The 11,580-nt window shown below is 44.2% G+C and overlaps 1 protein-coding gene across 11 annotated transcripts in view; it reads right to left on the bottom strand.

Moving 5' to 3' along the window:
• The window catches only part of FAM168A (family with sequence similarity 168 member A), a 281,858-nt gene that overhangs the window by 22,395 nt on the left and 247,883 nt on the right, over positions 1-11,580 (bottom strand). For 4 of the 11 annotated variants that reach the window (XM_084842397.1, XM_084842396.1, XM_084842398.1 and 1 more), the window contains exons 8-10: positions 8,992-9,166; positions 2,770-2,850; positions 2,225-2,333 (exon numbers count right to left, since the gene is read on the bottom strand). In XM_084842397.1, the coding sequence (XP_084698523.1) occupies positions 2,225-2,333; positions 2,770-2,850; positions 8,992-9,166 (365 nt within the window). Of the gene's footprint in view, positions 1-2,202; positions 2,334-2,769; positions 2,851-8,991; positions 9,167-11,580 lie in introns of those variants that run through there. The other 7 variants (XM_084842406.1, XM_084842400.1, XM_084842399.1 and 4 more) reach the window with 3 other exon arrangements.

The raw sequence follows: 11,580 nt of genomic DNA, 5'->3' as shown, positions 1-11,580 counted from the left end.
CTGTAAAAAAAAAAAAAAGGCAAACTCCATGTGAGGCATAATTAGAAAAGGAATTGAAAATAAAACTGCCTTTATACAAGTCTATGGTGCAACCACACTAAGAATACTGTGCACAGGTCACCACACCTAAAAAAAGGATTTTGTAGAGCTGGAAAAGTACAGAAAAGGGCAACAAAATGATCCAGGGGATGGAGCATCTCCCCTATGAAAGAAGGTTACAACAGCTGGGATTGTTTAGCTTGGAAAAAAAAGGAGGGTATGGGGAGACATGATAGAGGTCTACAAAATTATGCATGGTGTGGAGAATGTGGATAGGGAGACATTTCTTCTCCCTCCCTCATAATACTAGAACCCAGGGTCATCCCATGAAGCTGATTAGTGGGAGATTCAGGGCAGATAAAAGGAAGGGCTTCTTCAGGCAGCGCATAGTTAAACTATGGCATTTGCTCCCACAGGATGTAGTGATGGCCACCAATTTGGATGGCTTTAAAAGGGGGTTAGACAAATTCCCGGAGGAAAAGGCTATCAATGGCTACTAGTCTTGATGGCTACGTGCTACCTCCAGTACCAGAGGCAGTGAGCCTATGTACACCAGTTGCTGGAGAACATGGCGGGAAGGGTGCTGTTGCACTCATGTCCTGCTTGTGGGTTCCTGGCTAACAGCTGGTTGGCCACAGTGTGAACAGAATGCCAGACTAGATGTACCCTTGGTTTGATCCAGCAGGGCTCTTCTTATGTTCTTATCTCCTAGGGAGACCAAGGTAATTTCCATCATAAAATCAGGCCTGCAGCCAGACTGAAATAGATGCAGAGGGGATCTGCCTGAGGGCTGGGGATTGGACTGTCTTTGGACTTTGCCACCTCCTATGAGTTTTAAGATCCTGCCTCTCTTGCTGCAGATTGGGCTCACCTCTACACTCCTGCCAGAAGCTGAGGATGCATTAACTGAGCAGCACCTCTTCTAGGCTGGCCTGAGTCACTGAGCCTGTGACCCAAAGCCTGTTAAGTATCAATGAAAGATCTCTTGCTAACAGGGAGGGTATATTTAACTCCTGCTCCCTGCTTGTTGAGTCACACTAAGAGCTGCCTTTTCCTCCCGTTCTGACTAGCATGCCTCATGGCAGGAATCGGCAGTCCTTTTGACAGATGCAGGTAGAAGAACCTTGACCTGTAATGTTTCTGTCAATTTCCCCTACCTAAAGAAAAAGCAATGGCAGCAGCCTCTCCTCCTATTGAGAAGTTGTCCCTGTTTAGGAGGGACAGCTGTGTGCCTCTGCATGCACAGGGTCCCTGTGCTGTCTAAAGCCAACACCGTCCTTTCAGGCACATTGTGGAGGGGGTGGGGAAGGGAAATCTGTTGTAGGCTTGTATCTTGTACCAGCCTTTTCCCCCACATACATGCATGCTACAAAACAAAGGAGAGCCAATTACAACTGAGGTTGCGCCATACCTTTCTAGCATAGGGGTGCTGAACCTCAGGCACGGGGCCAAATCTGGCCTCCAGGGTTCCCCTTCCCCTTTCCACCAACCATCAACCGTTTGGGAGTTTCTTGGCTTTGGGGCTGGTTCCCCCCTCCCCCAATTCTAAAAGGTTGAAATACCTCTCCTAAGACCTAGTTGCTGACAGTAAAAGTTTTAAGCTACAATATGCTGACATTTTTTTTGGTATTTTTACTTTAACTTTGGCCCTGCCCACCATTGGAATGCACCCCCCTAGCTTTCTCTTGAAATTGAATTCAGTCCTCAAGCTGAAAGCAGTTCCCCACCCCTGTGCTAGTGCAATCTGTCTCAAAATACTTCCTAGGAAGTCATAGTTGCAAAGGGAGGCTCAAGCCTCTTCTTGTCCCTCTCATGGTTTTTAACTGGGCCATGTGTTGCTTCTCTCTGATGCGGTTGAACTGAAGGAAGCCCATTTCCACACTACTACACCTACATACATACACACACACACACCTTCCTCAGGAACCTTAACAGTTGTGAGCCCACTTAACGCTGGCTACATATTTTTTTGTTGATCCACTTACTCCTGACCAAGGGAAAGAGTGAATAGTGCATGCTGGACTCCCTTGCATTTTGAGGAGCCCTCTAGGACCCCAGTCCTGGAGAGCAGACTGAGGCTGACGACCTATTAAGAAACTTGCTGAATACAGCTGTGCTCTCCTGGCCCCCAGCCACCCCGTGCAGATGCTTGCTGCCACTTACACGGACTGGCCAATGAGATTACCAATGTGGAGGCACATAGCTGTAGGCAGGGGTCCCTTGAGCCCTGTACGTTGGCACCGAGACTGGATGTGCTCCGATGGCGGTGTGCTGAGGAGTGGTCAGCAGAGTGCCTGCAACAGGGAGAGAGAATCAGAATGGAGGGAGACACAGAACACAGCATCCTGGCACCTCAAGCTTGTGTCAGGGGTTGTGTTCTGAACCAAGGGGCCCCAGGGGTGGGCATCAGCCACCTGCAAGTGTTTGCGCTGCAGGTAGCCCTCTTTAGTGCACGCACCTCTGGGCTACACTGCATAGGGAGAGGCTCCCTCTTTTATGAGTTGATGCGGGGTGGGGGTGGGAAGGCTGTGCATACAGTCCAAGGCCAGCTTAGTACAGAGCTTGTGTCCTGGGGGCTGGTCTTGCTTTTGGGGTCCAACTTGGGAAATACACCCAAGGACACAGGCAAGCTGAAATGCAGCGCTGCTTTTGAAAGCAACCTGGGCTACAAAAGACATCCCTATACACCCCTCCTGTTGAACAGGCCATGCAGAAGACCCAGTCCCTTACCTCCAAAAATGTGCAAAGCTGCACCCGTGTTGTAACCAAACAAACAGACCTTCATTGGGGGAGGAGGGGGCGGGGCAGGAGCTGGCAGATAAAGGAGGCCATTTTATTTCAGCTTAACCATCCTATGGGTCTCAAGCATTTTTGCACAATTAGCTATGGAAATTAAAAACAATAGATGCGCGCACATTTTACTAAATGCTCTTTACTGAATGCTCTTCTGCTCACCCCCAAACTGCATCGAGTTTTGCTGGTGACATTTCAAGAGCTACCATTACCCCAAGATGGGGAGACTCCTTTTGAAACAGCTTGGCTGTAATTTCTTGGCTTTTGTTTACTTTAGAGCCTAGTTTACCTGCAGGCAGTGTATATTCACACCAAAAACTTGGCTTACTGTCTTCCATTAGGCCAGAGACTGCAGGAAGGGTTTGCTTTCTCTCTGCTATCACATGCTGCTCTTCCTGACAAGTGGGAAAATGGGATGTGGGATTCACCCTGGCAGAAAAAGTCAGCACAGCTCTGCGGTGCTTTTTCCAGCCTAGAAGGATCACAAGCTGGAAAGAGCTCTATGGGACTATTGATCCCATCTCCTGCCCTGCTGGCAGCACGTCTCAGCTGATGACAGAGCACTGCAGAAGCAAGGCAGGCAGGCAGGCAGGACAGAATGAAACGCGGGGATAGAGGAACTCCTGACAAGGCGTCATAGCATGTCTGAGTGGAGAACAGTGGAGGGATGTATCACCAGTAGAGTAAAATGCATCACTTTGGCTGCTTCAAGATGGGTAGGGAATTCCAAAACACTATCAGGAGTATTGTGCTTTAGTTATGTGTATATCCTGCTATGTTCTGCCCACACAAATGGTGGGGCCATTTGAAGCTCAGTGCATATCCATTATAACCCTGCAGTGGGTGCCATTTGTGACCCTGTTTTGTTTTTAAATATTTTAATTGTTACTTAAACACTTTTCTATATAGTATATAACGAAAGAGAGAGGTATATTGCTATAACACCATAACCCAAAAGCTTGCACACTCTTTTGAGGCATTTTGGTTGGTCCTAATAAAGCTATTGCCTAACTGTGGATTTTGGACCGTAAGTCTATAATAATAATTTTCCAAACAACTAAAACAAATCAACCCCCCTTCTAGTCACTGCTAAAATGGCAGTGATAAGGAAGACTCTAAACATGATTTCTAAAAATTAACATTATTGTATTATTATGTTCCCCTTCATGGATCACTGCCTTGTTGTGGTGAAGGGGCTTGCGTAACTCAGTGAAGCCATAAGCTATGCCGTGCAGGGCCACCCAAGACAGACAGGTCATGGCAGAGAGTTCTGACAAAATGTGGTCCACTGGAGAAGGAAATGGCAACCCACTCCAGTATTCTTGCCAAGAAAACCCCATGGAATGTATCACAAGGCTAAAAGATATGACGCCGGAAGATGAGCCCCTCAGGTCGGAAGGTGTCCAATATGCTACTGGGGAAGAGCAGAGGGTATTTCCAAGTAGCGCCAGAAAGAGTGAAGCGGCTGGGCCAAAGCCGAAAGGACACTCAGCTGTGGATGTGTCTGGTGGTGAAAAGAAAATCCGATGCTGTAAAGAACAATATTGTTTAGGAACCTGGAATGTCAGATCAATGAATCAAGGTAAGCTGGAGGTGGTCAAACATGAGATGGCAAGATTGAACATCGACATCTTGGGAATCAGTGAACTCAGATGGACAGGCATGGGCGAATTTAATTCAGGTGACCATCATATCTACTACTGTGGGCAAGAATCCCTTAGAAGAAATGGAGTAGCACTCATAGTCAACAAAAGGGTGGGAAAAGCAGTACTGGGGTACAATCTCAAAAACGATAGAATGATCTCAGTACGAATCCAAGGCAAACCATTCAACATCACAGTAATTCAGGTCTATGCCCCAACCACTGAGGCCGAAGAAGCTGAGGTTGATCGGTTCTATGAAGACCTACAACATCTTCTAGAACTAACACCAAAAAAAGATGTCCTCTTCATCATAGGGGATTGGAATGCTAAAGTAGGAAGTCAAGAAATCACCGGGATAACAGGCAGGCATGGCCTTGGTGTACAAAATGAAGCAGGACAAAAGCGAATAAGAGTTTTGCCAAGAGAACATGCTGATCATAGCAAACACTCTTTTCCAACAGCACAAGAGACGACTCTACACATGGACATCACCAGATGGTCAATATCGAAATCAGATTGATTATGTCCTTTGCAGCCAAAGATGGAGAAGCTCTATACAGTCAGTAAAAACAAGACCTGGAGCTGACTGTGGCTCAGATCATGAGCTTCTTGTTGCAAAATTTCAGCTGAAATTGAAGAATGTAGGGAAAACCATTCAGGTATGACCTAAATCATATCCCTGATGAATATACCGGGGAGGTGAGGAATAGATTTCAGGGATTAGACCTGATAGACAGAGTGCCTGAGGAACTATGGATGGAGGTCCGTAACACTGTTCAGGAGGCAGCAACGAAATTCATCTCAAAGGAAAAGAAATGCAAGAAAGCCAAGTGGCTGTCTGATGAGGCTTTACAAGTAGCTGACGAAAGAAGGGAAGCGAAAAGCAAGGGAGAAAGGGGAAGAGATATCCACCTGAATGCAGAGTTCCAGAGAATAGCAAGGAGAGACAAGAAGGCCTTCTTAAATGAACAATGCAAAGAAATCGAGGAAAACAACAGAATGGGAAAGACTAGAGATCTCTTCAAGAAAATTGGAGATCTCAAGGGAACGTTTTGTGCAAAGACGGGCATGATAAAGGACAAAGAAGGCAGGGACCTAACAGAAGCAGATGAGATTAAGAAGAGGTGGCAAGAATACACAGAAGAACTATACAGGAAAGATCTGAATGTCCCTGATAGCCATGATAGTGCGGTCACTGAACTTGATCCGGACATCCTAGAGAGTGAAGTCAAGTGGGCCTTAGGAAGCATGACTAACAACAAAGCTAGCGGAGATGACAGTATTCCAGCTGAGCTATTTAAAATCCTAAAAGATGATGCTGTTAAAGTGCTGCATTCAATATGCCAACAAATCTGGAACACTCAACAGTGGCCACAAGACTGGAAAAGGTCAGTTTACATTCCAATTCCAAAGAAGGGCAACGCCAAAGAGTGTTCAAACTACCGCACAGTTGTGCTCATTTCACATGCCAGCAAGGTGATGCTCAAAATCCTACAAGCTAGGCTTCAGCAGTATGCGAACCGAGAACTACCGGAAGTACAAGCTGGGTTTCGAAGAGGCAGAGGAACTAGAGATCAAATCGCCAACGTACGCTGGATTATGGATAAAGAAAGAGAATTCAAGAAAAACGTCTATTTTTGCTTCATTGACTACGCTAAAGCCTTTGATTGTGTGGATCACAACAAACTGTGGCAAATTCTTAAAGTGATGGGAGTACCAGACCACCTTATATGTCTCCTGAGAAACCTGTACGAGGGCCAAGAAGCAACAGTAAGAACCAGACATGGAACAACCGAGTGGTTCAAAATTGGGAAAGGAGTACGACAAGGCTGCATATTGTCACCCTGCTTATTTAACTTATATGCAGAGTACATCATGAGAAACGCCAGGTTGGATGAATCACAGGTCGGAATTAAGATTGCCGGGAGAATTATCAACAACCTCCGATATGCAGACGATACCACCCTAATGGCAGAAACTGAAGAAGATCTAAAGAGCCTCTTGTTGAGGGTGAAAGAGGAGAGTGCAAAAGCTGGTTTGAAACTCAACATTAAAAAAACTAAGATCATGGCATGTGGCCCCATCACTTCCTGGCATATAGAAGGGGAAGAAATGGAAGCAGTGACAGATTTTACTTTCTTGGGCTCCAAGATCACCGCAGACGGTGACTGTAGCCATGAAATTAAAAGACGCTTGCTCCTTGGGAGGAAAGCTATGGCCAACCTAGACAGCATAGTAAGAAGCAGAGACATCACCTTGCCGACAAAGGTCCGTCTAATCAAAGCTATGTTTTTCCCAGTAGTAATGTATGGCTGTGAGAGCTGGACTATAAGGAAGGCTGAGCGCCGAAGAATTGATGCTTTCGAACTGTGGTGCTGGAGAAGACTCTTACGAGTCCCCTGGACTGCAAGGAGGTCAAATCAGTCCATCCTAAAGGAATCAACCCTGAGTGCTCATTGGAAGGACAGATACTGAAGCTGAAGCTCCAATATTTTGGCCACCTAATGCGAAGAGAAAACTCTCTGGAAAAGACCCTGATGCTGGGAAAGACTGAGGGCAAAAGGAGAAGGGGACGACAGAGGATGAGATGGCTAGATAGCATCACCGATGCAATGAATATGAACTTGAGCACACTCCGGGAGAGAGCGCAGGACAGGAAGGCCTGGCGTGCTATGGTCCATGGGGTCATGAAGAGTCGGACATGACTGAACGACTGAACAACAACAATTATTATGTTATTGAAATACAACACCATAATACAAAATTTAACATTATATCATTATGGTGTTATCCCACTATATACACCCTCTCTTTTTCTATGAAAGAGACCCAGAATGCTGTAACACCATAATGCTATGATGTTAGTTTTTGTATTATTGTGTTATAGTGCTATAAACACAATAAAAATAATGCAAATTTTAAAACAAGATTTTAAAAATTTCTGGTCACAACCAGAAAAAATATGGTGTTTGAATTTTTAAAATTAATATTATAGCATTATAGTGTTATAGTGCAATGCCTCTCTTTCATCAAAAAAATTCTAGCCAGAAAACATTATAGCGCTGTTTAAAAGTCTGATTAAAAAACAATGGGGTCATGCAATGGCACGCAACCAACAAAAGGGAAAGCACTGGGTGCCACACAAAACAAGAGAAAAGTGCCTGAAATATTTATTCTGCCCAACATGTTTCATAGATACAATTCCTTCTGCAAGGGCTTTTACTCATTTCCCCAGAAATATGCAGCTATGAGTCCTTCTGCTCCTTCCTCTGCTGAAATTGAAAGCTGCTTCTCTCTTGTTTTTGTGTCACATAAAATGGCATCCACTGCAATGGTTATAATGAACCACAGGGAAAATAGGGTAGGGCACTGACTAGATGGCAGCATCGTGTGACTGCTCCAGAAAAAGTGAGTGAATTAAACATGGTGATTCCACAGTAAACTCCTCAGGTGGAAACATCCTTTGAACAAGCAGAGACAAATACAGACAAGGTAACTTGGTGGAAAACTGAGAGAATACTGGTTTACTAAAGCTCCACTGTGAACACAACTGAAGAGGCTAGCAGCAGGCACACTGAAGATGTTAAATTCAAGACTACCAAAAAGCAGGACTATTTGCATACTCCACACTACATATATCTGTGTAGCCAAGCAAGCCGAATTTGCATCCAGAAAAGCTGAATTCTGTGACCAAAATAAATTTTGCAACAACTGGACAAATTTGCAAGATTTTTCTAATTTTGTGTCATTTGTTCTGCTTTTTAAAGTTTAGTAATTCATTATATTTCCACCCCACTTTATTATATTTTGCCACTCCCAAAGTGGCAAAAAAGGACACAGTTATAATAGCAGGAGATAATATGGTGCGTGTACATGGCAAAATCTTATGGCCCCTGGCATTTGGTGACATGGTCCAGGTTCCAGGCACTTGCTTCTGGAGGAAAGTGGGGAGAAGCTGCTGCAGAGGGTTCAGGGGCTGGCTGAGGCCAAGATGCCAACGCAGAGAAGCAGCCCTTCCGACAATTTACTGTTTGCAGAATTTATTCTCTTTTTGCTAGTGATAGGGAGACATGAGGACGACAGATAACTGAAGCCCACCCGCAATTAGTGGAAATTTTATTCTGGCACCCCAACCAGTTTTGGAGATCTCAGCAGCCATGCTTTTCATCATATTTTCACAGCCACTGGGAAAGAAACTTTGGGCAGGATGGTGTTTAGGAAAAAGATACAATGGTGAGGAACCTAAGTTCTGTGCAACTTTGTGGTATTATGGCAAACATACAGCTCTGCAAATATAATTAAGAATTTTCAAACAAGACAACACAATTCCAGATTACTGCAGGCTCTACAGCAGCCTGCTCCAACCTGGTGCCCTCCAGGTCTTGAACTACAACTTCCATCACCTCCAGCTGGCATGGAAATTGTAGTTCAACACATCTGAAGGGCACCAGGTTAGGGAAGCCTGCTGTATTGTGCGGGTTAATGAAACAGACATTCTTTTCAGTTTAATTCTCACCTGCCGACATTGCCATGGTAGTCCCGGCTACCATTCCCATGGCCACTCCGTTAGTCCTTGGGGCAGCCACAGGAGCTGGATAAATAGCAGATGGGATGCTGTTTGGCTGGACCACAGTGGTGTGATGGATGACATGAGGCTGTGCCGCATACACAGGCTGGGTATAGTATGCTCCCTATATGGGGGGGGGAGCCACATTTCAGCAGAGAACATGTGAAAAAATTCAGCAATGGCAGTACTGACCATCACACATGGGATTCAAGCCACTTAGCTCATTCACTCTTTACCTTTAGCTTGTATGCCTGTCTTATTTTTAATTCTTCTGCAGTGCTGAGCAATTTAGGTAACCACCACCATCCTATTGTTCTGGGTATCACAACTAGAAAAGGTGTATCAGCTACCTCTGCAAAGGGCAGAACAGCTCAGCTGAAATTTACACAGGGGAAGATTTTACAAGGGGGAAGGAGATGCAGATTGGGGTTCCTCTCTTTCATTTATGGTGGGAAGCAGGTTGAAGGGATGATTTCTCCAGAGAATTCAGAATTAACCAATAGAGCCATTGTCAGAAAATTTTGTAATAGACAGCAGCATAAATAGCTTTTACAAAGAGTTAAATAAATAGAAGAGATGGTGTTAAGTCGCCACTCATGATCCCGAGTCTGATCATTTGGTATGCTGATCTTAGGGATGGGAAATTTGACCCTCCCCAGCCAAAAATGCCCCTGCTAAGGCTGGAAGGATGTTCAGCAGCCATCTGCATTTAGAAAACGCAGCTGTCACTTTTTTGGCACAGAGCAGTATTGAGAAGGGGCCATCTGCATGGGAGACACGGCAGGTGGGAGGAGAGGAACTTCCTGCTTTGGAACCCATCCTTCCATTGTCAACCCTTCACTCCTTTCAAGAAGCGCTTCCTGAGCACAGATGACTGATGCAGCTACTGCCCTGATTGTAATCTTTCATTCTTGGGCAATCTGCTTGAGCAAGTGGTGAAGATTCAGCTCCAGACTCTCCTGGATGAAATGGATTACCTGGGATCCTCATCAATCTTGGTCACCCTGGTGGACAACAGCAGCAGAGTGACAGGGGAAATATACCCTTGTTGATTCTCCTTGATATTTAAGTGGCTTTCAATACCATCAATCATGGGTCATCTGTCCAGGTTAGGAGCTGGGGGCACTGGTCTGTGGTGCTCTGCTCCTACTTGGCAGGCTTAGTAGGGTGCCACAAGGTTCCTCCTCCTCATTATTATTACTACAACTACTATTTATTAGATTTCTTAGACACCTTTCTCAAAAACGGCTGAAGGTGACTTATAACAAAATTAGAACATACACAATTTTAAACAGCAAAAAATAATTATCCACTAAAATACAACCACCTCATAAAATAAACAAAACATCAGTGCCAACCAGAAATAACAAAGAGTGCTGTGGCACCTTAAAGACTAACACATTTATTCCGGCATAAGCTTTTGTGGACTATAACCCACTTCAGCAGATGTATGGAGCATTATGTAGAGTTTTGGTTTATATACAGTACAAATGGGGGGGGGGGGACTGTAAGCAGCGAAGGCTTCCTGCACTGAGCAGACGGCTGGACTCGATGGTCTTGTAGGCCCCTTCCAACCCTATGATTCTATGAGGTTCTAAGTCACAAGGAAATTAAATGTAAACAGTGACAATCACATCATTAACAGTGATCATTCACAGTGCAGTTGTTGATGTTAACACACACACACACACACACACACCAACCCTGCACTAGCAGTGTGATTTAAAAAATCCTTTATCTGATTAGTGATGCAAAATTTCTGGAAATGTTGAGGTCATGGGAAAAAAATCCCTTTTTTTAATTTGGAAAAAAATAGAAATTTGGGGGGAAATTGAAAAATAAGCAATACTTATTTGTTTACTGCTCTTTAGATCTAAAGTCACTTTGTTTCTTTAAGACAGCCTTCCCCTACCTGGTGCCCTCCAAATATTGTGGATTTCATCTCCCATCAATGGTCAGGAATGATAGGCACTATAGTTCAAAACATCCGGAGGGCACCAGGTTGGGGAGGGCTGCTTTAGGAACATAAAGCAGCCTTTCTGTCCCTAAAGTTATTTTATGTATAACTTAGTTTGTTCATAAAACTATCATTATATTTTAAAACTTTGAAAAGTAAACTCAGTTAGTAAATTTGTAATTATTGTTCGAATAGATTAGAACTACATTAAATGACTGCTACAGCATCAGAAATACAGGACTCTATAGAACAAAACCCAAGCTGTCAAGAATGCACATTTACTGTCAAGAATGTACAATGGTGACTCTACTCACATGTTGGGAAACTGAGACATTCATTCATTCATTCATTCATTCATTTATTTATTTATTTATTTATTTATTAAATTTCTTGATCGCCCATCTGGCCGATTATGGTCACCCGGCCACTCTGGGCGATGTACAATGGTACAATTTAAAACAGTAAAATTATACAATAAAACATTATTTAAAAATACCTTAACTCACCCCAAATGCCTGCCTGAATAACCAAGTTTTCAGTGTGTGGCAGAAGCTCATTAAAGAGGGGGCATGGCGGAGTTC

This window comes from Heloderma suspectum, chromosome 3, assembly GCF_057233095.1.
Source record: "Heloderma suspectum isolate Gila_16-S chromosome 3, 16-S_ref, whole genome shotgun sequence".
NCBI lineage: Eukaryota > Metazoa > Chordata > Lepidosauria > Squamata > Helodermatidae > Heloderma > Heloderma suspectum.
The sequence above is the reverse complement of the archived record's forward strand: the minus strand, read 5'-3'. Positions and strand labels throughout refer to the sequence as shown.